The sequence below is a fragment of the Sceloporus occidentalis genome, unplaced genomic scaffold, assembly GCF_023333645.1.
Source record: "Sceloporus occidentalis isolate IW3139 unplaced genomic scaffold, rSceOcc1.0.p SCAF_3, whole genome shotgun sequence".
Classification (NCBI taxonomy): domain Eukaryota; kingdom Metazoa; phylum Chordata; class Lepidosauria; order Squamata; family Phrynosomatidae; genus Sceloporus; species Sceloporus occidentalis.
In genome coordinates, this window is record NW_028316983.1 from 120,997,969 (window position 1) to 121,023,932 (window position 25,964).

The 25,964-nt window shown below is 38.0% G+C and overlaps 3 protein-coding genes across 6 annotated transcripts in view; 1 reads left to right on the forward strand and 2 right to left on the reverse strand.

Moving 5' to 3' along the window:
* KLHL20 (kelch like family member 20) overlaps nt 1-25,964 on the reverse strand; it is an 85,945-nt gene that overhangs the window by 57,924 nt on the left and 2,057 nt on the right. The gene's annotated exons all lie outside the window — the stretch shown is intronic.
* LOC149316661 (ankyrin repeat domain-containing protein 45-like) overlaps nt 1-25,964 on the forward strand; it is a 49,377-nt gene that overhangs the window by 21,830 nt on the left and 1,583 nt on the right. For all 3 annotated transcript variants that reach the window (XM_089515995.1, XM_089515994.1, XM_089515993.1), the window contains exons 4-5: nt 17,209-17,303; nt 21,364-21,502. In XM_089515995.1, the coding sequence (XP_089372121.1) occupies nt 17,209-17,303; nt 21,364-21,502 (234 nt within the window). The remainder of the gene's footprint in view (nt 1-17,208; nt 17,304-21,363; nt 21,503-25,964) is intronic.
* Nucleotides 11,175-12,804, reverse strand: TEX50 (testis expressed 50). Its single transcript, XM_089513287.1, has 2 exons — nt 12,398-12,804; nt 11,175-11,636 (listed from the first exon to the last, which is right to left on the reverse strand). The coding sequence occupies exons 1-2, from the start codon at nt 12,755-12,757 to the stop codon at nt 11,349-11,351; spliced, it is 648 nt and encodes a 215-aa protein (XP_089369413.1). The 5' UTR covers nt 12,758-12,804; the 3' UTR covers nt 11,175-11,348.

Here is a 25,964-nt window from a genome sequence, read left to right on the forward strand (position 1 = left end):
GGAAAGCGTTAAAGTTCATAACATGATTTTATATTTTAAAAAAGCAGCAGTAGAATGAATGCTAGGTGAGTATACCATTGCAGCCTAAAGGGTACAGTCAGTAGTTATAAAGATCAGAATAGCGTTTTTATCTATTACAGTGTTAGTTCACAAAATTGCAAAAACTGGCCTTGGTACCTTACATGATTTAAATAAAAAATGAAAGTACATAACACAGTCACAATAGGATTCTACCCTTAAAGATGGCTAAAACATAGATTAAAAATAATTTTAATAAGCAGTGTGCAAAGAAGTGACAATAAAAAACAACATTCCAATACACTAGGCAAAGCTAAACTGCTAGATGTTAAAAGCCAAGCAACCCTCCTTGGAGAGGGCATTCCATTAAGTGGAGTATCACAAGTCAAAAGTTATAGACACCTATCTAACTTTTCACAAAAGCCTCTGATCCTGATTTAAGATTCCTACCCCCCACCCCCAAGATTTTATTGAAAGACACACAGTAAATAAAACATCTAAAATGTTACAGCAATACAACTTTTATCTTAGGGATCTGTGCTAGTTCCAGAAGATTCACTTCAAATTATGATCTTAAAGAATGTTTTTCTGAGATGATGTATCAATGCCACTGGTATTTAGCTCTTCTAATATTTGTTAGAAATATTAAAATAAAGAAGAGTCTTTCTATCGTATATAGTAGACATGTGATATGGCAATAATAATGATAATAATGACGATGATGATGATGATGATGATGATGATGATCATCATCATCATCATCATCATCATCCTGGATTTAGATACATGTTATATGGAAGACATTCTAAAATTAAAAATTTAAATGAAACCAGAACTTTTGCTTATTTGTTTTATGGTAACAGCAGCAAGACTAGTCTACTAAGCACAGAGACGGAAAGAAATTATGTTCCCAACAAAGGAAGATGGGCTAGTAAAATTCTATGACCTTCTTGGATGGACAAATGGACTAACCCAATTAAAGGGACTTCACGTGGATTTAGAAAATAATTACAACTTTTTGAAATTTTAGATTTATGGTTTGAAATATGATAGTTTGTATAAAGTAGGAGTAATCTAAAATAGTAATCAGTATAATTATGTTAAGTTTTTTTTTATAATAAAATAGAGGGAGTAAGCGTATAAATTATAACTGTGAGCTGTCAAGTTGGAAGCCTCTTGTTTTCCTACTCTATGTTTGTGTGTGTGTGTGTTTTTAGATAGTTTGTAGTTGAATTGGGGGTAATTAGTTGATAGTTAGAATTGTATGTTATCCTTACATGCTTTACATTTAAAAAATTGCTATGTGTGAATAAAAATATTTTTTTCAAAAAGAAAAGAAGTTAGACTCACATAATACAAATCAGATGGCTAGATTGAAAATGGAATAATGGAATAAAATAATAGCCAAATATGTAAAATGTGCATAGTCTTGTGCCATTTTTTAATCTTTTAAAATAAGTTTTAAATATATATAAATTGAAAATGTAACATTTTAATATTATAAATCTTTGATTTCTCTCTGTTAAGCTTCCTAGTAGCCTTTATCCCTGAGCAGACAATACATAAGAACAGCACCAAAAAGGGTTCATTATATCTTCTGCTGCCATAGAAGTGTTGTATTAGCTGTCAGTCTGGATCTGGAATCTAGTCAGAAGGACTAATGTACAGCTGCTAAAAATTCATTTTGTTACATATGGATTTATATTAACCATACTTTCATGCAACCGGCCTAAGATATCAGGATCATATGGAAAAATCACAGCATTGTCTACCAAACACGTTGTCTAGGCTTTTAAAAATCGTTTAATAGCCTCTTTTATGCCTATTTCAGCTCAGTCATCCATATGATTCTTCACAGAATTCACCCCAAACATGATGAATGCTCAAATAGAGGCTTTTGTTGTCTACGTTGCTCCCTGTTGTCTTAGAAGCAGAACTGCAAATAACATGAAAAGAGGAGTGGAAAATGAGAGGGTGGAAGCTTTTTTTCTAAGATTCATACATTGAGGTTTCACAACAGGAACTATGGGTGTTGGGACAAACTCGGAACAGCTGTTCGTCTTCATCAATTTCATTTTTGCCTCTTCTTCTTTTGCTTGCTTTATAGTATTTAACTTCTTTCCTGTGCCTATGAGCTACATGCTTCATGTACTTCATCATCTTGGAGGTATTGGACACCAACTTGGTAATCATTTTGTCCATGTTCTGGGTGTGTTCCTTGCTTGCTTCTCTAGTAATTGAAACGGAGGCGCGTCTCTCGGTCATTGCCTGACTGGGCTGAGAGAAATGACAAAACAAAATCACTTTGCATCAAGAATAAGAAAAACACAAGTCCGTTTTGTTTTACTGACCCTCTCCTGGGTCTATTAACAGGTGCTTGCTATGTAAATATTAAGCTGAGGATGCACAGATCAAAGTAACAGTTTCTTAGTGTCAGTATGCCAATAAAATACAGGGATAAGGGATAAGTCCAGTAAAAAGTGTGGCCATCTGTTTTGTAAAGTTCTTATTGCAGCCTTGGGGAACAACATAAATATGTGTTCACTAGAAATACACTGTGTGTATTTTGTGTGAATTATTTTATTTATTTTATTACATTGTTGCACTAAAATATACATGAAACTTCACATTCTCATGAGTGATAATTTCACTGGCTAATTCAGGTTTTACTTTCTGCACCAGGTTTTGTCCTCTCCCAGGACCAAGAAAATTGTATCTTTGTGAATTCTGATTAAGGATCTTTAACCCCACACTGATTAAGAAATCCTTAGCACCACACCAATCTGCAGTTCCCAAGATCCTGTAGCAAGTCTAGTGGAACAAAATCAGTAACTTTATAGTTGTAAATATTACAACATCATTATAGTTATTATGTGCTGCTTAGAAAGTACTTCTGACACAACAAACAAAGGCATGGTATTGTTTTTCACTTTTCCCTAATTTATAGGAAGGACTCTGATCCAAGGCAAAAATATATATTTTCAAGACAATCTAATCTGGAGTGGGCAAACCATTATCTTCATTAAATAATTCATACTCTTACCTTAATGCTTCTTATCACTTTGAGTGAAATGTAATGTAGAGACAAACCAACAGCTATAAAGAGTACCACTTTACAACTAGTGTACAACATTTCCAGGGCCTCTTTGGATAATCTCATGCCAACAATATAGTGACATATATGACACATTGAGTTATGAAGACAGTAAGGTTGCTGTTCAGTCGACATTTGCTCCAGATCCTGTGTAGCATCCTGTGTAGTATCCCAAGCTGTATTTGCCCAGGATGGTCCTTCACAGTAACAAAATGCATTTTCTAACAACAAGACAGTCCCCAAGAAAAGAATGAGGGTAGGGCACTGAAGTACCATTCTGTTGAGTGTTCTGCCAGAAATAATTTCCATTAGTTGATTCCCTTGTGCAGGAATTGCAGCACATGACCTTTGAGTTCCATATTGTCACACAATATACAGATGACACCAAATTATTTCCATCATGACCAAACTTCTACATTGAGTGCTGGAGGATCTTTCATATAAGCAAGATCACCAGCCCATCAGGTATAGAGAAATTCTATGAGGTCATAAAGAGGCTCCAGATCTTTATAAGACAGATTCTGTGATGTCATTCATCTGTCAAGGGAGTAGCCTCAGGGTAAGTGTGGTGTAGTGATTTGAACATTGGTCTTGAACTTAGGAGACCAAGGTTTGAATCGCCCTCAGTCAAAAAAATCCACTGGGTAACATTGGGCAAGTCTCACTCTCTCAGCCTCGGAGGATGGCAATGGCAAAGGCAAAAACTCTGAAGAAATTTACCAAGAAAACCCAGGTCACCATAAGTCTGAAATGACTTGAAGGCACACATCAAACACAAAATATGGAAAATATCTGAAACTAGGAATACCTAACTTATTTTAAAAACACATTTTATGCTTATCAAATGAGATGGGGGACAACTTTTATTTCCTTTAGTCCCCATTCCATATTGTACTAAGCAAAATTATATGTAATTAAAGTAACCACATATTCCTCCTCAGTTTATCCATGCTTCCATTTCCCCCATTCCATAGCTTCAAAATGTTACTTTTTAAATTAATCATGCTAATTGGGAGATTCTGGGATTTGTTGTCCCCCCAAAAAAAGTAATTTACCAAATTCTGTACCTCCCTCTGCTGTTTCCTTGTGTTTGCTTTAGATTACAAACACCCCGGATTAGAGCCTTGTGTCATCTGTAAAGCAGTTCATAAATAGGTGGCATTATATAAAAATAATTCTTTATTACTGTTATTACATTTACTTGTAAGTGTTGGTAGATGAATCCAATTGTAGGGGGAATGTAGTTGGTTGCATGAATCCTGAAGTAAGAATTAAGCAAGAATTAAGGGGAGGGGAGCTGGTTAAGTAGGTAGAGGGAATGATTAACGCCTCACTAAAAGAAGGCAAAATTGCAGTATGCCCAATGGAGGCAGTTATAAAACCATTGTTGAAAAAGCCCTACCTGGATCCCATGATGTTGAATAATTACTGGCCGGTTTCCAACATTATATTTTGGGGCAAGGTACTAGTCTCACAACTCCAGGGCTTTCTGGATGAGATGGATTAACAAAAAGTCAATACAGGTTTCAAAGAAACAAGTCATGCCAGACAAATCTTATCTCTTTTTTTTGGATAAAATTACCAGCTTGGTAGATGAAGAGAATGCTGTGGATATAGCATATCTTGATATCAGTAAGGCCTTTGACAAGGTTCCCCATGACTTTCTTGGAAACAAGCTTGTAAAATGTGGGCCAGACAAGACAACTGTTACATGAATTTGTAATTGGTTGATCGGCCGAACCCAAAGGGTGCTCAACAATGGTTCCATTTCATCTTGGAGAGAAGTGACCAGTGGGGTCCCACAGGGCTCTGTCCTGAGCCCAGTGCTATTCAACATCTTTATCAGTGACTTGGATGACAAAATTAGGGGCAAACTTATCAAATTTGCAGATGACACCAAATTAGGAGGAATAGCTAATACCCCAGAGGACAGGATCAAAATTCAAAATGACCTGAATAAACTGGAAAGCTGGGCCAAAGCTAACAAAATGATATTCAACACAGAAAAATGTAAGGTACTGCACTTAGGGCAGAAAAATGAATTATCCAGATGTTTGTGGATTTCAATGGCTTCTCTGCCAGGGCTACCATGTCAGGATGCACAGCCACAGATGCTGGCGAAACGTCAGGAAGAAACTCTTCTAGAACATGGCCACATAGCCCGAAAAACCCACAAAAAACTATCAATAAACTGCTTAAAATAATTGCCTTCTCAGCAGATGCCTGCCTAAATGTTGTACAGTTCAGTGCTAGGGTACAGATCTGTCCCAGTTAGAAGGCACATGTTGATATGTACTCTAAACAAAATTTAACTTCTGTTCCATTCACTGGAAGCAAGCTTTTTGGAGAGTCACTAGACCCAGGATTAGTAGAGACCAAATACAAGCAGAAGGCATTGCCTTCTTCAAACAAAAAGAAATAACAGGAGACGTTATTGCCAAGGGCAGTCTTCCTTTCATGGCTGCAAATTCATCCAAGCTACCGTACCTTTCTTGACAGAGACAGTAGATACATTAGACAGTGGTCTGAGCATAGATACCAACCCCGGCAACAGTCCAGGCTCAAGGCTTTGTCAGGTCCAGTATAACAACAACACAATCAACACATCTCCTGGAAAGTAGGGAAGAAAATAACCCCAGTCCTGGTTATATGGGCCTAATGGTGGGAGGAAAACTACTGTCTTTCACCCACATTTGGGAAGAGATCACAACAGATCAGTGGGTTTTCAGCATGTTAAAGGAAGGTTATTTAATAGACTTTATATAGCATCATCACAATTTTTTCATTACTTCTTAAAGGTCCAGGAAAAAGTGAAAACGTCAGCTGATTCTAGAAGCCACACAACATTTGCTTGACATGGATTCACAAAATTGTGGTCCTTGCAATCTATTTGGCCATTCAGTATCTGATTCTGAGCAATTAAAGCCTTGAAGCCACTGATGAAAACCGGTTGAAAATAAATTCTGTCATATTACAATGTTGAGATTCCACCTCAACTTTAGGAGGAACTTCCTGACAGTAAGAGCTGTTTGACAGTGGAACACACTCCTTCAGGGAGTGGTAGAGTCTCCTTGTATGGAGCGGTCTTTAAACAGAGGCCATCTGTCAGGGATGCTTTGATTCTGAGTTTCTGCATGGCAGGGGATTGGCCTGGATGGCCCTTGTGGTCTGTTCCAACTCTATTATTGTATTCTATATTCTTATTCTCTGCTAACTCCAGAATCCCACAAAAGTGGATATTGGACCAATACCTTTGATTTTCAAAATATTCAATTTTATCTTGTAATGATGCAGTTGTTGCTTGTATTTGTTTAATGTACTCTTGTTTTAAACATTTTTTCAAACTGTCCACAGTTAGACTCTCCAGTTTGGTTCTTGTAAAGTTTGAGCTAAAGGCTGAATTACCTCTGTAACATAATTTTAAAAGTCAATTCTCATTTGTGTTAAAAACTCCTTTGTTAATTAATTGTGTTGGTTAGGCATTGCTCTCACTTTCATATTATTATACCATAACATTACCTCCTTTCCTCCTTTATTGTTAGATCTCATCTCAACTCCATCAGAGACCTCTGACAGGATTAACTCAGGCTGGTCTTTAGTTAGAACAAAGCTTGTAAGACCTCTTTCAAGGAGAGTTTCTGAAGATCGTTCAGTTCATGTGATAGTACTTTGAAATTTGTTAAAATTGAGAAGGAAAGAATGGATTGTGCATTTTATTTCTCAGCTCTACCCACCCCAACAGCATTTTATGGCAGGGAGGCAGGTGAAGACAGATTGTCCTGTTACTCACAGGGTCAGCTGTTTTATGGGAAGAATCCAACTTTGAAATTCTCAGTTGTGGTTCAATTAACATTTTCCTTTAATTTTCTATACCATTCTCATAGGTAATTTGTAAACTGCCTTAGAAGGAACTGTATCCTGAAAGGTGGAGTGCAGTTAATTGTAATAAGTAATACATTTTGTATGTACCTTGATCAGCAGAGGTCATTAGAAACAAAGCACTAGTGGAAATTACAGCTATAACATTTAAGAGAGATTATGAAGGGTCTTTAACTGCCTCCCCCTGTTAATGTCAGCTTCATCTCAAACATCATCAACAGCTGCTTCATCTTCAGATTAAGAGTGATCTGTAAATGCTTACTGTTTTATGAGAGCCAAATAACTTGTCCTGCTTCAGGTTTGTCAGGTCCTAGAATTAGTGTTGTAAAATTCTTGTTTGAAAAATATTCTTTTTTGAGACTTTCTTCTTTAATACTTGTAAAATATATTTTAAAGATTTCTGCTGTTTCAATACAACATTAAAAATTCTTTAAAACTCCAGTTAAAATAAAAATGAGGGAAAGATGAGGGGGATACAAAGAGTGCTTGTTTAAGTTTCTTTAACTGAACAGAACAGCAGATTTCCTAAGTCAACTCTGTCCAGGCTCAAGGAAGACTCCAAAGCAGGAAGTAGAGAGCTGCCTCTGGTTTTAACAAAGGGATTTCCCATTTCCTTCTCCCTGCCTTTGTCTTTAGAGGAAGAAGGGAGGGAGAGAAGGAGTGTTGGTCGGAGGGAAATTGCAGAAGCAAAGGTGGCAAGAAGGGAAGAGTGTTTTAGTGGTGACGATGGAACACAGGAGAAGATGGGGGGAAATACTTGTGGCAGGGAGGGGGATTAAGAATGGAGAGTAAGGATGAATTTTAGGGTGGCAGTGAAAGTTCCATAACATTCTGGAATGTACTATAAAGTTCTCAAAACATCTAGAATGATGAAGAAAACTCTAATGCTGAAGAATGGTCTACTGTAAAAGTGGAATATGCTGAATTATTTAGACCTGTAATGGAAAATTATAACATTCTAAAAATTCCATAGACAATCTTTTGAAGAATACGCTGATACTATTCTCATTACTGGAGAATATTCTCTTGAGAATATTGTCACCTCACATCACTACTAGGGATCAGAGAAGCCTTACATAGAAAGGTTAAAGCCAAAGCCAAATGTGGAAATAATCAAGGAGCAGGTATAGTCTAAGGATGCAGATGAATTTGGTAGCTTAGATGTCAGCAACAGGGTAGTAGTTCAGCAGTCAACTGCATTATACACAGTTTAGAAATTGAAAGCATATGTAGCCTGATTTTCCAGAGATCCACTTGGACATAGGATATTATCACATGGGGAAAAAAGGATGGGAGCGAAGTGGATTGTTCCTATCCTTATCGTATGAAGATTATCAAACGATGTCACAATTATTCTGTCATTATCCAATCCTTATGCCATCCTTATCACGGAATTGCCAAAAGATTATCAGATGATGTTGCACTTATCCCATCATTATCCTGTCAATGAATTGGAAGTGACCTGTCATTTTTCAATAATGGAAGTTTCTGGTAATAGAAAACTGATAGGACAATTCTACTTAATTGACAGGATAATGATGAGATAAGCACAACGTTGTGATAATCTTTCCCTCAATCGCACAATAAGGACAGCATAAGGATGGGAGAATTCCTCTTCACTCCTGTCCTTATTCTCCTTGTGATAATATCTATAGTTTCAAAAAGTCACATCTTCAAGTTTCCTTCTCCTGAGGAGCCTAGTTTCTCTTGGCCTTAAGGTGTTCACTTCATCAACGGGAAGCTGCCTGTTCTTCCACCTTCTATATGGCAAGGTAAATCTGTCAGCATCAGAGTCTTTGGAAGCCTCAAATTTTTTTTGGCTGAATCTAGGCTTCTTAGTTTCATGGGGGGTGCTCAAAAAAGAAGGTAGACTCATGAGGTTTCTGGGTTGAAATGGTGTTATGTGGTTCCACTAAGGAAATTGACACTAGACATGGTGCTGCCAGTTTGGGACATTTTAAACTGGCACAAATTGCTTCTTGGGTATGAGAAGCTCAGAGGAGTACCCACCTGAGTCTAGATCTTGTTTTTAGCGATCAAAGCAACACTCATTGTTTTTGTGCTGCTGCGAGTGAAGCAGAGGAGACTGGGAAACAATTGCTTACCACTGTGTCACAGTCACCAACAAGCGATTTAAATACTTAATTTTTACCATCAACTTTATGAGCTTCTGAATAAGCTTGCCTGTGAATCGGGACAACTTATGCTTTATGAATCGGGACAACTTAACTTCTTTAACTTAACTGTTAAAACTTCTACATAAGTTATTTCTGGAAATGGAAATAGAGAATGAACAAGTGAAAGATTGTATGGTTAAATATGCACAAAACCAAGGTCATAACATATTGATTAATCAGGGGGAGGATATATGGGGAAAGCGTTAAAGTTCATAACATGATTTTATATTTTAAAAAAGCAGCAGAAGAATGAATGCTAGGTGAGTATACCATTGCAGCCTAAAGGGTACAGTCAGTAGTTATAAAGATCAGAATAGCGTTTTTATCTATTACAGTGTTAGTTCACAAAATTGCAAAAACTGGCCTTGGTACCTTACATGATTTAAATAAAAAATGAAAGTACATAACACAGTCACAATAGGATTCTACCCTTAAAGATGGCTAAAACATAGATTAAAAATAATTTTAATAAGCAGTGTGCAAAGAAGTGACAATAAAAAACAACATTCCAATACACTAGGCAAAGCTAAACTGCTAGATGTTAAAAGCCAAGCAACCCTCCTTGGAGAGGGCATTCCATTAAGTGGAGTATCACAAGTCAAAAGTTATAGACACCTATCTAACTTTTCACAAAAGCCTCTGATCCTGATTTAAGATTCCTACCCCCCCCCCCAAGATTTTATTGAAAAACACACAGTAAATAAAACATCTAAAATGTTACAGCAATACAACTTTTATCTTAGGGATCTGTGCTAGTTCCAGAAGATTCACTTCAAATTATGATCTTAAAGAATGTTTTTCTGAGATGATGTATCAATGCCACTGGTATTTAGCTCTTCTAATATTTGTTAGAAATATTAAAATAAAGAAGAGTCTTTCTATCATATATAGTAGACATGTGATATGGCAATAATAATGATAATAATGACGATGATGATGATGATGATCATCATCATCATCATCCTGGATTTAGATACATGTTATATGGAAGACATTCTAAAATTAAAAATTTAAATGAAACCAGAACTTTTGCTTATTTGTTTTATGGTAACAGCAGCAAGACTAGTCTACTAAGCACAGAGACGGAAAGAAATTATGTTCCCAACAAAGGAAGATGGGCTAGTAAAATTCTATGACCTTCTTGGATGGACAAATGGACTAACCCAATTAAAGGGACTTCACGTGGATTTAGAAAATAATTACAACTTTTTGAAATTTTAGATTTATGGTTTGAAATATGATAGTTTGTATAAAGTAGGAGTAATCTAAAATAGTAATCAGTATAATTATGTTAAGTTTTTTTTTATAATAAAATAGAGGGAGTAAGCGTATAAATTATAACTGTGAGCTGTCAAGTTGGAAGCCTCTTGTTTTCCTACTCTATGTTTGTGTGTGTGTGTGTTTTTAGATAGTTTGTAGTTGAATTGGGGGTAATTAGTTGATAGTTAGAATTGTATGTTATCCTTACATGCTTTACATTTAAAAAATTGCTATGTGTGAATAAAAATATTTTTTTCAAAAAGAAAAGAAGTTAGACTCACATAATACACATCAGATGGCTAGATTGAAAATGGAATAATGGAATAAAATAATAGCCAAATATGTAAAATGTGCATAGTCTTGTGCCATTTTTTAATCTTTTAAAATAAGTTTTAAATATATATAAATTGAAAATGTAACATTTTAATATTATAAATCTTTGATTTCTCTCTGTTAAGCTTCCTAGTAGCCTTTATCCCTGAGCAGACAATACATAAGAACAGCACCAAAAAGGGTTCATTATATCTTCTGCTGCCATAGAAGTGTTGTATTAGCTGTCAGTCTGGATCTGGAATCTAGTCAGAAGGACTAATGTACAGCTGCTAAAAATTCATTTTGTTACATATGGATTTATATTAACCATACTTTCATGCAACCGGCCTAAGATATCAGGATCATATGGAAAAATCACAGCATTGTCTACCAAACACGTTGTCTAGGCTTTTAAAAATCGTTTAATAGCCTCTTTTATGCCTATTTCAGCTCAGTCATCCATATGATTCTTCACAGAATTCACCCCAAACATGATGAATGCTCAAATAGAGGCTTTTGTTGTCTACGTTGCTCCCTGTTGTCTTAGAAGCAGAACTGCAAATAACATGAAAAGAGGAGTGGAAAATGAGAGGGTGGAAGCTTTTTTTCTAAGATTCATACATTGAGGTTTCACAACAGGAACTATGGGTGTTGGGACAAACTCGGAACAGCTGTTCGTCTTCATCAATTTCATTTTTGCCTCTTCTTCTTTTGCTTGCTTTATAGTATTTAACTTCTTTCCTGTGCCTATGAGCTACATGCTTCATGTACTTCATCATCTTGGAGGTATTGGACACCAACTTGGTAATCATTTTGTCCATGTTCTGGGTGTGTTCCTTGCTTGCTTCTCTAGTAATTGAAACGGAGGCGCGTCTCTCGGTCATTGCCTGACTGGGCTGAGAGAAATGACAAAACAAAATCACTTTGCATCAAGAATAAGAAAAACACAAGTCCTTTTTGTTTTACTGACCCTCTCCTGGGTCTATTAACAGGTGCTTGCTATGTAAATATTAAGCTGAGGATGCACAGATCAAAGTAACAGTTTCTTAGTGTCAGTATGCTAATAAAATACAGGGATAAGGGATAAGTCCAGTAAAAAGTGTGGCCATCTGTTTTGTAAAGTTCTTATTGCAGCCTTGGGGAACAACATAAATATGTGTTCACTAGAAATACACTGTGTGTATTTTGTGTGAATTATTTAATTATTTTATTACATTGGTGCACTAAAATATACATGAAACTTCACATTCTCATGAGTGATAATTTCACTGGCTAATTCAGGTTTTACTTTCTGCACCAGGTTTTGTCCTCTCCCAGGACCAAGAAAATTGTATCTTTGTGAATTCTGATTAAGGATCTTTAACCCCACACTGATTAAGAAATCCTTAGCACCACACCAATCTGCAGTTCCCAAGATCCTGTAGCAAGTCTAGTGGAACAAAATCAGTAACTTTATAGTTGTAAATATTACAACATCATTATAGTTATTATGTGCTGCTTAGAAAGTACTTCTGACACAACAAACAAAGGCATGGTATTGTTTTTCACTTTTCCCTAATTTATAGGACTCTGATCCAAGGCAAAAATATATATTTTCAAGACAATCTAATCTGGAGTGGGCAAACAATTATCTTCATTAAATAATTCATACTCTTACCTTAATGCTTCTTATCACTTTGAGTGAAATGTAATGTAGAGACAAACCAACAGCTATAAAGAGTACCACTTTACAACTAGTGTACAACATTTCCAGGCCCTCTTTGGATAATCTCATGCCAACAATATAGTGACATATATGACACATTGAGTTATGAAGACAGTAAGGTTGCTGTTTAGTCGACATTTGCTCCAGATCCTGTGTAGCATCCTGTGTAGTATCCCAAGCAGTATTTGCCCAGGATGGTCCTTCACAGTAACAAAATGCATTTTCTAACAACAAGACAGTCCCCAAGAGAAGAATGAGGGTAGGGCACTGAAGTACCATTCTGTTGAGTGTTCTGCCAGAAATAATTTCCATTAGTTGATTCCCTTGTGCAGGAATTGCAGCACATGACCTTTGAGTTCCATATTGTCACACAATATACAGATGACACCAAATTATTTCCATCATGACCAAACTTCTACATTAAGTGCTGGAGGATCTTTCATATAAGCAAGATCACCAGCCCATCAGGTATAGAGAAATTCTATGAGGTCATAAAGAGGCTCCAGATCTTTATAAGACAGATTCTGTGATGTCATTCATCTGTCAAGGGAGTAGCCTCAGGGTAAGTGTGGTGTAGTGATTTGAACATTGGTCTTGAACTTAGGAGACCAAGGTTTGAATCGCCCTCAGTCAAAAAAATCCACTGGGTAACATTGGGCAAGTCTCACTCTCTCAGCCTCGGAGGATGGCAATGGCAAAGGCAAAAACTATGAAGAAATTTACCAAGAAAACCCAGGTCACCATAAATCTGAAATGACTTGAAGGCACACATCAAACACAAAATATGGAAAATATCTGAAACTAGGAATACCTAACTTATTTTAAAAACACATTTTATGCTTATCAAATGAGATGCGGGACAACTTTTATTTTCTTTAGTCCCCATTCCATATTGTACTAAGCAAAATTATATGTAATTAAAGTAACCACATATTCCTCCTCAGTTTATCCATGCTTCCATTTCCCCCATTCCATAGCTTCAAAATGTTACTTTTTAAATTAATCATGCTAATTGGGAGATTCTGGGATTTGTTGTCCCCCCAAAAAAAGTAATTTACCAAATTCTGTACCTCCCTCTGCTGTTTCCTTGTGTCTGCTTTAGATTACAAACACCCCGGATTAGAGCCTTGTGTCATCTGTAAAGCAGTTCATAAATAGGCGGCATTATATAAAAATAATTCTTTATTACTGTTATTACATTTACTTGTAAGTGTTGGTAGATGAATCCAATTGTAGGGGGAATGTAGTTGGTTGCATGAATCCCGAAGTAAGAATTAAGCAAGAATTAAGGGGAGGGGAGCTGGTTAAGTAGGTAGAGGGAATGATTAACGCCTCACTAAAAGAAGGCAAAATTGCAGTATGCCCAATGGAGGCAGTTATAAAACCATTGTTGAAAAAGCCCTACCTGGATCCCATGATGTTGAATAATTACTGGCCAGTTTCCAACATTATATTTTGGGGCAAGGTACTAGTCTCACAACTCCAGGGCTTTCTGGATGAGATGGATTAACAAAAAGTCAATACAGGTTTCAAAGAAACAAGTCATGCCAGACAAATCTTATCTCTTTTTTTTGGATAAAATTACCAGCTTGGTAGATGAAGAGAATGCTGTGGATATAGCATATCTTGATTTCAGTAAGGCCTTTGACAAGGTTCCCCATGACATTCTTGGAAACAAGCTTGTAAAATGTGGGCCAGACAAGACAACTGTTACATGAATTTGTAATTGGTTGTCCTGCCGAACCCAAAGGGTGCTCAACAATGGTTCCATTTCATCTTGGAGAGAAGTGACCAGTGGGGTCCCACAGGGCTCTGTCCTGAGCCCAGTGCTATTCAACATCTTTATCAGTGACTTGGATGACAAAATTAGGGGCAAACTTATCAAATTTGCAGATGACACCAAATTAGGAGGAATAGCTAATACCCCAGAGGACAGGATCAAAATTCAAAATGACCTGAATAAACTGGAAAGCTGGGCCAAAGCTAACAAAATGATATTCAACACAGAAAAATGTAAGGTACTGCACTTAGGGCAGAAAAATGAAATGCATAGATATAGGATGGAGGACACCTGGCGATAAAAGGCAGCTAAGAAGGCCAATGCAATTTTGGGCTGCATCAATAGAAGTATAGTGTCTAGATCAAGGGAAGTAATAGTGCCACTCTCTTCTGCTTTGGTCAGGCCCCACCTGGAATACTGTGTCCAGTTCTAGGCCCCACAATTCAAAAAGGATGTTGAGAAACTGGAGCATGTCGAAAGGAAGGCAACTAAAATGGTAAAGGGTCTAGAAACCATGCCCTATGAGGAACGTTTTAGGGAGCTGGGGATGTTTAGCCTGGAGAAGAGAATGTTAAGAGGTGATATGATAGCCCTGTTTAAATATTTGAAGGGATGTCATATTGAGGAGGGAGCAAGCTTGTTTTCTGCTGCTCCAGAGAACAGGACCCAGAACAATGGATGCAAGCTGCAGGAAAAGAGATTCCACCTCAACATTAGGAAGAACTTCCTGACAGTAAGGGCTGATCGACAGTGGAACACACTCCCTCGGAGTTTAGTGGAGTCTCCTTCCTTAGAAGTCTTTAAACAGAGGCTGGATGGTCATCTGTCAGAGATGCTTTGATTGAGAGTTCCTGCATGGCAGAATGGGGTTGGACTGGCTGGCCCTTGTGGTCTCTTACAACTCTACAATTCTAAGGCCTTCCCAATTTAGCTAACAAATTATAGCTTCCTCCCTTTGCGTATATTTACGAATATGATCTCAACGTTCTGATGTATGTCGCTCTGCTCACCAAATTGTTTTTAATTGTTTTTAATTTTAACTTAATGCTGTATTGCATTTTATTGTTTTTAAACTCTGATTGTTTAATTCTAGTTTTAATATTGGGGAGGGGGTTGGGAGGGGATCATTTAGTATTTTATTGTAATGCATTTTTACTGTTGTAACCCGTCCGGATTCCTAGTGAAAAGTAGGGGGCCCCAAACCAGGTACTGGGCTGCAACCTCCAGTCCTAGAGGGGCTCACACTCTCCTCGAAGGACTGTGTTCGCAGTCTGGGGGTGCTTCTTGACCCGTCAAGATGAGGAATCATATGAGGAATCAGATGAATGCAACGGTCAAGAGTGCCTGTTATCAGCTCCAGCTGATACGCCAGCTGCGCCCTTTCCTGGAACAGGGTGACCTTGAAACTGTAGTACATGCGCTGGTAACCTCAAGACTTGATTTTTGCAATGCGCTCTACATGGGGCTACCCTTGTGCCTAGTCTGGAAACACCAGTTGGTACAGAATATGGCAGCCAGGTTGGTCACAGGAACAGCAAGGAGTGACCATATAACACCAATATTAAAGTCACTCCACTGGCTACCTATTAGTTTCCGGGCACAGTACAAGGTGTTGGTTATCACCTTTAAAGCCCTACATGGCTCGGACCCAACCTATCTAAGGGATCTCTTGCTTCCATATAATCTGCCTCATACACTCAGGTCCTCAGGGAGGAATTTATTACAGACCTTAAATAACAGGCTGACGGCGACCTCCCAGAGGACATTCTCTGCAGTCGCTCTGAACTTATGGAATGGCCTGCTGGATGAGATCCGTCAAATTACCAATCTAGTGAGCTTTAAAAAAGCCATTAAGACAGATCTCTTCTGGCAAGCCTTCCCGGAATAAAATGCTCGGCCACAAATAAGACTTCCCATCCAGTGAACTCTGCCCATGATGATTTTTATTTAGCTTAGTCGGTTTTAATATATAGTTTTTAATCTTACATTGTTTAATCTTGTTTTATGGGGGCATTATGTATATATGGATGTATTTTAACCTGTTGTACGCTGCTTTGATTGCCTGGCAGAAAGCGGGATAGAAATAAAAAAATTATTTATTATTTATTAGATCAGGGAGGTGCTCCTGGTAAGTCAGAAGGCAGATCAGGGGATACGAATACAGCTTGTGTTGGATGGAGTTACACTGCCCTTGAAGACACAAGTTTGTAGTTTGGGATATTCCTGGATTCATCCCTGAGCCTGAAAGCTTTCATGCTCCTTTGTGGAGGACCTTCTCTCTGTCCCAGCATCCTTGCTTTTACATCCAGTGGGAACTGGACAGGGCCTTCTTGGTAGATGAATTTTCCAGTCTCTTGACAATTTTATGTTAAAATACACACACATACACAACCCCGAACAAACAAAGTAGTCAGAAAGAAATATTTTATTTATTCCTGGATCATGGACACCCTGAACCACATCCTTAGATCCAGTAGGGTCCATGGACCTCTGTTTAATATCTCCTGGTTTAGTAATTACAGAAGGGATTCGGTTATTCAAAATTAACCAAAATAGTAAGAGGCAATTAAACATGATGGGGAAAGAATGGCAAATGCTGCATGTTAACACTAAAGATGCACCAGCATATAGTTTTGAAAGTATGGATGTGTTTGTTTTTGTAATTCATATACACTGAAGCCCTTCATTTTAATCAAAACTACAATATACAGGGAAGGGATGTTTCTTTCACATATCCTAATCCTCACCTACAGTCCCTATGACCTCCTGCTCCCAATACAGCAATTTCTCTTATTTTAAAAAGTTCCCATGTCAAGGCATATTTAGATGGGTTTTCGCCAAAGAACAAAATGAAACGGATGAGAAACCTGTACAATACACAAGTGAGGAATAAAGGGTAGCCAATTCAATTTTGAATCTAGTTGTCTTGACATATAAAGATGTTTTGAATTTGCCTTGCTCTTTCAAATTTTTTCTTTTTTAGAAGCCAAACAGAATTTACGGAACTTGATCTCCCAAATCCAAGCAACAGTCACAGATCCTGAGAAAGTTCAGGGAAGACTTAATAAAGAAGATAAGGTATAGTACAAAATTCTTATATCTTCTCAGTGTTGATGTATATTTGGGTAGTATCATGTAAAAAACTGATATTCAGTTGTATGCTTGGCATGGAAATAGAAAAGTGATGTATTATGCCAAAGAATTTTTCTCTAGGTCATTAGAAGCTTCTGTTTCCAGTAACAGGCCCTGTTTCAAATATTTAACCAGTTTCCACCCCCCAGCTAGGAGTTAAGTTGGGAAGAATTATGTGAGAAGGAAGAAAGGCTATCTCTGCCTGACACTTCTCATATTCTTCTTCCCATTTTCCTCTTCACTTGTAGTTTCACCTGTTGAATTAACAAATCACATCTAATAATATGAACTAATTGACACAATTGGGATGCATTGTGATATAATAATAATAATAATAATATGTTTTATTTATATACCGCTATTCCAAAGATCATAGCGGTGAACAGCAAGTAAGCTAATTAACAAATAAGCTAATTTGCCCCCAACAGTCTGGGTACTCATTTTAGCGACCTCGGAAGGATGCAAGCCTGAGTCGAGCTTGGGCCCTTTTGCTGGTCTTGAACTCGCAACCTTGTGGTTTTGAGTGAATGGCTGCAGTACAGGCATTTAACCACTGCGCCACCATATATCCTAATGTGGATTATTGCCTATACTCCAAGGGTCCCTGTGTTATATTGAACTTCTTTAGAGAAATGGCTCTTTTCCCCACTTATAGTGTAACAATCAACTTCTGTAATTCTGAGAATCTGCCAGGGTTTAAAGGTATAGGAATGTTTTGAAATCAAAATAGTAACTTTGGGAGCACTCACATGTTCATTGCTGCAATTCCTCCTAGTCATTATAGCTTTTGAGTTGACTATTTTCATAGTTTTTACTTTGGTTGCCAGAAAATGGGTAAGTAATTGATTCTAATAAACTATTATTGACTATCTTTAGTCAAGAAAATCCCCATATCTTTAAAACCAGAGCAACAAATTTCTATTCTAGTTTGCTGTTGAATCAGTCTTTGTTCTGATTTAGACATATTTACACAAAATATCATTTTTGAAGTTTACAGAAAGCCTGCATACCTCTGGAATTGAACTAAAATTGATTGCAGTTTAGGGATGAAATCTTCAAAAATAAAAGGATATCTTCTGCAAATAAATTAATAACATGCATAATTTTCTGAACAGTGAGTCCTTTAATTAATTTACTGGACCTAATCAAATGTGCCAATAGCTATTGAAAATTGTATGAGGGATAATGGATAGCCTTGTTTAGTTCCTCTTTTCAGTATACTTAATTCTGAATCTAAGTTATTTGTATAAGCTTAAGCTTGGGACTGAGAAAAGAAACAATCAATTCATGAAATGAATTTGTTTTTAAACTTTTGCCTTTTAAGCAGTGTGAAAAGTACGGCCATTCGACCATGTCGAAGGCTTGAAAAGCATTTAATGAAAGGAACATTGTAACAGTATCTCTCCCCCCCCCCATATATTTGATAATGTTAAGAGTTCTGTGTATTGCATGTGCAATATTTCTTTTAGGAATAAATCCTTTTTGGTCTGGATGTATATATTCAGCAATAAAATTATTAAAACAGAGTAGGATTGAAATAAGTATTTTATCATATTAAAAGCTAACTGGTCTATAGGCTGTAACTGATATTACTCATTCTAATAGGGGAATTTTAAAAGGCTGGATGTTTGTCTGATCATTCTTTTTTCTGACAGTTTCCATTGTTTCTTTTTCTTTTATTTATTTCAATTACACAAAGAATATTAAATCAACAATAACAGCAAAATGTTTAAACAGGCTTAAGATATAACAGGAAAACACATATAAGGGACCCTTAACAGACAATTCCATTAAGGTAGTTATCCAGATGGCATTGTACAGTTAGGATGAACACAAAAGTTCACTGAGGCTTTAGAGCCCAGTTCCTGCACAGGAGGAGAGAGAGAGAGCGCTGTGGCTGAGAAGCCATTTTGATTAGGTGAGTTTTTTTCCCAAACTTGGAATGTTTTTGTTCCTGAATGGCGGGGCTTTTGGGAGTCATTGGGGTGGAGCTAGCAGCCTAGCTGTTTGTAATTGCTTTCAGAGGCACGTGCCTTATGGTGCACGAATTTTCACAGTCAGGGAAGACTAGAGCACAGAGCAGAAGGCGAGCTGTGTTTGAGGGTTGTCCATTACTTTTTAACTGTTTTTCCTTAAGGGGCTAAGTGGGGAGCTTTTGCTCAGAGCAAGTGAGTCAGAGACTTGTTTGGGGAAGGAACTAGCAATCGATAGCAGAGGGCAATACTGGATTGTTATCAGATTAGTTGCTCCTTTCAGGAGACACTGTGAGGTAGAGTAGAGAATGTCTCAGCGGCAGCCTTGGGATAATTTGGTGGCCAGCTTATGTTGGGGAGCCAGGTAAGTTATGGACAGATTGCCTTTCTGACCTCTAACAAGACCAAATTGTGGGTGGCTGAGCAAGCATATTTATAGAGCAAAACATATGCTAGGGCACATTTTGGGATGTGAATGAATTTCCAGGAGGGAAGAATGAGCAAGGAAGCTGAGAATGCCTTGGCCTTCCATGCAGTTGTCCTTCGGAGAAAGGAGTATTGCTCCCAGAGGGAAGTGTACTTTAATTTCTGTTCACTTGAAAACACAAGATCTATCGCCCACTATCACTCCTATCTGTGCACTGATTATGCAAATTCTGATTGTGATCAATCTATCCTGGCTACATGCTCTTGAGCTCCCCCATACTGAGCTTCCAGGATCTCCTTATATAGAATCATAGAGTTGGAAGAGACCACAATGGCCATCTAGTCCAACCCCCTGCCATGCAGGAATACAAAGTCAAAGCAACCCCGACAAATGGCCATCCAGCCTTTGTTTAAAGACTTCCAAAGGAGGAGACTCCACCACTGTCTCAGGGAGTGTGTTCCACTGTTGAACAGCTCTTACTGCTGTCAGGAAGGTCCTCCTAATGTTGAGGTGGAATTTCTTTTTTTGTAATCTGAATCCATTGTTCCAAGTCCTGTTCTCTGGAGCAGCAGAAATCAAGCTTGCTCTATCCTCAATATGACATCCCTTCAAGAGAGAGAGAGAGAGGACCGGGCAGCTCCTCTGCAAACTCCAGAGGATTAGGTGTTCGTATGCATTGTGAATATTTATTCTTGGTCATCCACACCCATCCAAAATGTGGCTGCAACTAGGCTGGGAAAAGGACATTCTTCATGTTCTTTTCAGGACTTTGTTTTCACTATCTGATCTTATTTTTTTCTTGAGGAAATGTTATGAAATGAAACTTACAGGGGAGGAATCAATGGCCGAAAACATTCGACTCTTGTCTTGGAAGCTGGGATGTGATGATATAACTCAATACACTGGGGAATGTTCCTTTGCAAACCCATTCCTGGTAAAAACGAAAATCTCATTTTCAATATACATTTCATGGGTGGATAGGTCCAGCATCAGTTAACTACATTGCTGATATGAGAAGAAAGCCTGCATTTCTGTCTTTTCCTCTGAATAGGGCAGTAGCGTCTTCTCAAGATCAGCATGTGTGTGTTAGAATCTGGCCAAACCCAGCTGAAACTCACTTTGAGAATTCTTATAGTATTATTGTTGATTGCTTAGATCAGTGATGATGAACCTTTTACAGAGTGAGTGCCCAAACTGCAACCCAGACCCCACTTATTTATTGTAAAGTGCCACGTCCCTCTGGCTTTCTAGTAAGAAACTCCGGCAAAGTCTGTGCTAGGGTGACAGCATGTGTGCCCACAGAGAGGGCTCTGGGTGCCACCTCTGGCACGTGTGCCATAGGTTCGCCATCACTGGCTTATATGCTTTTATGTTTTGAGCTCATCTGAGAATTCCAGTGCTCATAAAGGGAGACTACAAATAATAATAATAAACATAGTAGTAATAAAAATCTGGAATGTGTAGATTGTTTCTGTTGTCAGGTTACACAGAAGTTAGTATAGCTTTCTTTCCCTACATTTTGGTGTAATAAGCATTGGATTATATTTAGTGAATGAACAAATACCTTGCTTTTTCTGATGCATTCCTTTTCTTATTCTTTACATAGAATACATCTCTCAAGGCCTGCCAGGCCAAGTCTGATTGGCTTGAAAATGCTAAGGAACCTACCATTCAAGATTTCTTGGATCAGAAGCAGCAACTAGAGGACATAATGCTTCCTATCTTCACAAAATTGGCGACACCCCGTAAGTACCAGATGTTTCTGGATGGGTAGAAACCACTGATTTAAATGTTTTTCAATTATTTGAGTTTAAAGGAAAAGTTTTCACCTCGAAATGAGGAGGAACTTCCTGACAGTAAGGGCTGTTCGACCCTGGAACACACTCCCTTGGAGAGTGGTGGAATCTCCCTCCTTGGAAGTCTGTAAACAGAGGCTGGATGGCCATCTGACGGGTATGCTTTGATTGAGAGTTCCTGCATGGCAGGGGGTTGGACTGGATGGCCCTTGTGGTCTCTTCCAACTCTACGATTCTATGAGTATTGAAGAGTAGGTTCAAGCATGCCTCTTCCAATGTTACTGCCATGATCAAAACAGAAGCCCCTGCACCTGCTTTAAATTTCTTATGTCAGGAGATCTGGTAATGGATCCACCACCGCATCTGTTTTGGCCCTAAACTGAAATCAAGCATTTCAGTGCCTATCTACCATATCCAGTTTAACCAATGTTGAAGTATGAGAGTGGTAGTTCATCAAATCTGGAGAATTAAAGGTTCATGTCCGATTTACATAGGTTGCTATTAGAAACAAGACTTGGATAGTGTAGTTTTGTAGTTCAACGTGAAGAGATGCATTTTTACTCATTTACCCCCATAATCTATGTAAACATCAACAATCAGATTGTTACCATTGTGAGCTAAGGTTATCTGTGTTATCTTAAGCTGATGTAGCTACTTTTGAGAGAGGTCTTGTACACAACTACATTTTAAAATGCATGGTTGTGCATACTCAAAAACAAATAAACAGCAGACAACAGTACATATTTTAGTAAATAGTTTTATTTTTCTGAATAAGGAACTAAACAGAAAGCTGCAAATGTTTGTTAATGCTTTCTGTCCAATTTCCCTAATACAACATAAAGGAAGTCAACACAAATATTTGGTTGGTACAGTAGATGGATTTGAAATAAAGGCACATGACCTCTGGAACAAGCTTCAGCTGTGGAAACAACTTATTCATATTTATTTCATGTGAACTAGATGAACAAAACCTGGCTCATGTGAACATTACAGCTATTACAACATAATGCAGGAACCTGACCAAAGGTGTGAGATTTTACACATGCAACGTAAAAATGGTTTACCCTTTCTTACCTCTTATTAAAAAAATTCCAGTCATTTATTCAAAGTGTTTACCCATGTCGCTGAATAGAAACTTCATTAATTTAAAATAAATCAATAATTTTGTATTAGTGCAGTGCTGTAGACTCAGCTCCAAGAAAATATTCAAGATTACACATTTGAACAGAATAAGTCTACATTAGCCGAGACTATGAACCAGAACAAAGACATTATACAGAAAAGAAAATCTAAAGAAAACCAACTAGTCTGTTCATAGCAATAGTTACTCCAGAGCTCCACCCAAGACAGTTAAAGGAGCCTGTCCTTGTGATCAGCTTTCTGACTTGCTTGCTCTCTCTTCATAGTTATTATTGAGGTTGAGGAGTATAACGAAGGTAATTCTTCCCTGATGGAAGTTTTTTGGTGCAAACTCCCGGAAACATCTTTTTGGCTTCTTCATCTGATAGAGATGGAATTACCATGACCTCATTCCCAGGCTTAAAAGAAAAAAGGCAGGGAATAAAAGTTAGGAAGTACGTTACTAAGATAGCTACAGGCACGATGAACTTCCAGTTCTCATCTATCTGTGCAGACTAGAAACTTCAGTTTATAAATGCATAATATAAATCAGGGATGGGCAGAGTACAACTCATAGGCTACATGTGGTCCTTAGGACAATCAGTTTGAAAAAGCCTGATGATTTTACCTGCCACAGAAAGAAGAACAGGAATGGGCCCATCATGGTCTCTCTAGGAAATGAGTTCCAAAATCTGGGAGCAGCTGCTAAGAAGGCCCTCTCTCCTGTTCCTACCAAACAAGCCTGAGGGGGTGGTGAGACAGAGAGAAGGGTCTCTCCAGATAGTCTTATAGCTCTAATGAGCTGACAGAATCATATGATTCTATGAAGAGCTATAAGACTATCAGCTCATTAGAGCTATAAGATTATCTGGAGAGACCCTTCTCTTTGTCTCAGGCTTCTTTGGTAGGAACAGGAGAGAGGGCTTTCTTGGTAGCTGCTCCCAGATTTTGATACAGTCCTTCAAATAACTTGGAGCCAAGCCATATGGGCCTTTATAAGTCAAAACTAGCACTTAGAATTGTGCCAGGAAATGGGCTGGCAGTCAATGGAGCTGTTGCAACAAGGGAGTTGTGTGCTTCCTGTAGCTCCAGTTAACAACCTGGCTGCACTTCTTTGGGCTAACTAAAGTTTCTGAGTGCTTTTCAAAGACAGCTTCACGTAAAGCACATTACAGTAACCCAAACAGGTATCCTCTTGGTATCCTCTGGGGTTTGGTTCCAGGATCCCTGTGATTACCAAAATCCATGGATGTTCAAGTGCCATTAAATACAATGGATAGTAAAATGGTGTCCCTTATATAAAATTCTTTACATATTTTTTTGAATATTTTCAAGCCATGGATGCTTGAATCCATGGATAAAGAATCTGTGGCTATGGAGGGCTGACTGTAACCAATTATGTACCACTGTGGCTAGATCCGAGTTATTTGTCTCAAGAGGTGAGCTGTCTCTCCGGTGCAATGATCAATAATAAATCAGAGGCTGTGGGTAGGAAACTAAAGGACCTTGTGACACAGATGGTTGTTCATCACTTCTTCCAGTTGAAGGACATGTCTCAGGGACAGAGAGAATACTAGAAGTGAACTAGTGATTCCACATGATGATGTCATTAGAATCATAGAGCTGGAAGGGACCACAAGGGCCATGCAGGAATACAAAATCAAAACACCCCCAACAGATGGCCATCCAGCCTCTGTTTAAATACCTCCAAAGAAGGAGACTCCACCACACTCCAAGGGAGTGTGTTCCACTGTCGAACAGCTCTTACTGTCAGGAATGTTGAGGTGGAATCTCTTTTCCTGTAGCTTGCATCCATTAGGAAAGCTTTGCTTTTTTGCACCATAGTCTGTGATTTTTAAATTTTTATTTTTTATTAAAAAGGACTTCTGGCAAGAGATGGGTTGCACTCATAGCTACTGGTAACCAATCTTGCAAACCAGATCAGGAGGATATTGCTTAACAAAGCAATGCAGGGGAGGAAGACAATATGCCAGATGGTAGGGCAATACCAAGCAATGGGGACAACAGCTCAATGGCACAGAGTAAAGTGGGGCAATAGTACAAGAAACCACCAACAATAAGCAGCTGGATAGAATGATCTTATTTGTCTCTACGCTGATGCACAGAAGATGAGAAATAAACAAGATGAAAGGTGATCCATGATTGATGCAGTAAGGAGATTATAGATCTGAATAGGTAAAGTAGTAAAGGAATTTTGATTTTAATAGGGTTTCTGACAAGGCCCCCCATGATATTCTTGCAGACAATGATACTATTGGTGGATTTGTAACTGGCTGACAAAATGAATCCAAAGAATGGCCGTCTATTGTTCTGTTTATCCTGGAGAGGAGTGACTAGTGGGATGCCATAGGGTTCTGGGCCTGGCTTTGTTCAATATCCTTATAAATTATTTGGATTATGAAATAAAAGGCATGCTCATCAAATTGGCAGATGGCACTCAGTAACAATGGGTAGCTAATACTCCAGATGAAAAGATCAGAAATCATACAGATCATAACAGATAGCCAAAGCTACTAAAATAAATTCAAACGGAGATAAAGATATGGTTTAGGCAGGAAGAATGAGAAACACAAAAATTGGATGAATGGCACCTTCCTTGATAGCAATATGTGTAGAAATGATTTAGGGAACTTAGAACACCACAGGCTAAATATGAGACAACAGTTTTAGGTGGTGGCTAAAAATACCAACACAATTCTAGGTAGTATCAACAGGAGTATAGTATCCAGATCAAGGAAAGTAATAGTGCCTTTCTTTCAGCTTTAGTCAGAGTTCAGTTGGAATGCTGTGTCCAGTTCTGGCACAACTCAAGAAAGACATAGACAAGCTAGAACACATCCAATGGAGGGTTCCTGAGATGTTAAATGGTTTGGGATCCAAATACTATGAGCAATGGATCAGGGAAATGGATATGTTTAGCTTGTAGATGAGAACAATGAGAGGTGTTATGATAGCTATTTTTAAATATCTGGAGGGATATCATATAGAAGATGCAGCAAGCTTGTTTTCAGCTCCTTCAGACACTAGAATACAAACCACTGGATTTAAATTAAAAGAAAAATATTCTGTCTAAATACCATAAAGAACTTCCTGATGCTAAGAACTGCTCACCAATGAAACAGACTGTCCCAGAGGGTGGTGGGCTCTCCTTTGGCGGTATTTAAACAGGTTGAATGCCCATGTCTTGGGAAAGCTTTCACTGTGTGTTTCTGCATGGCAGAGAAATGGGAGTAAATGGTCCTTGTGTTTTCTTCCAACTCTATGATTCTAT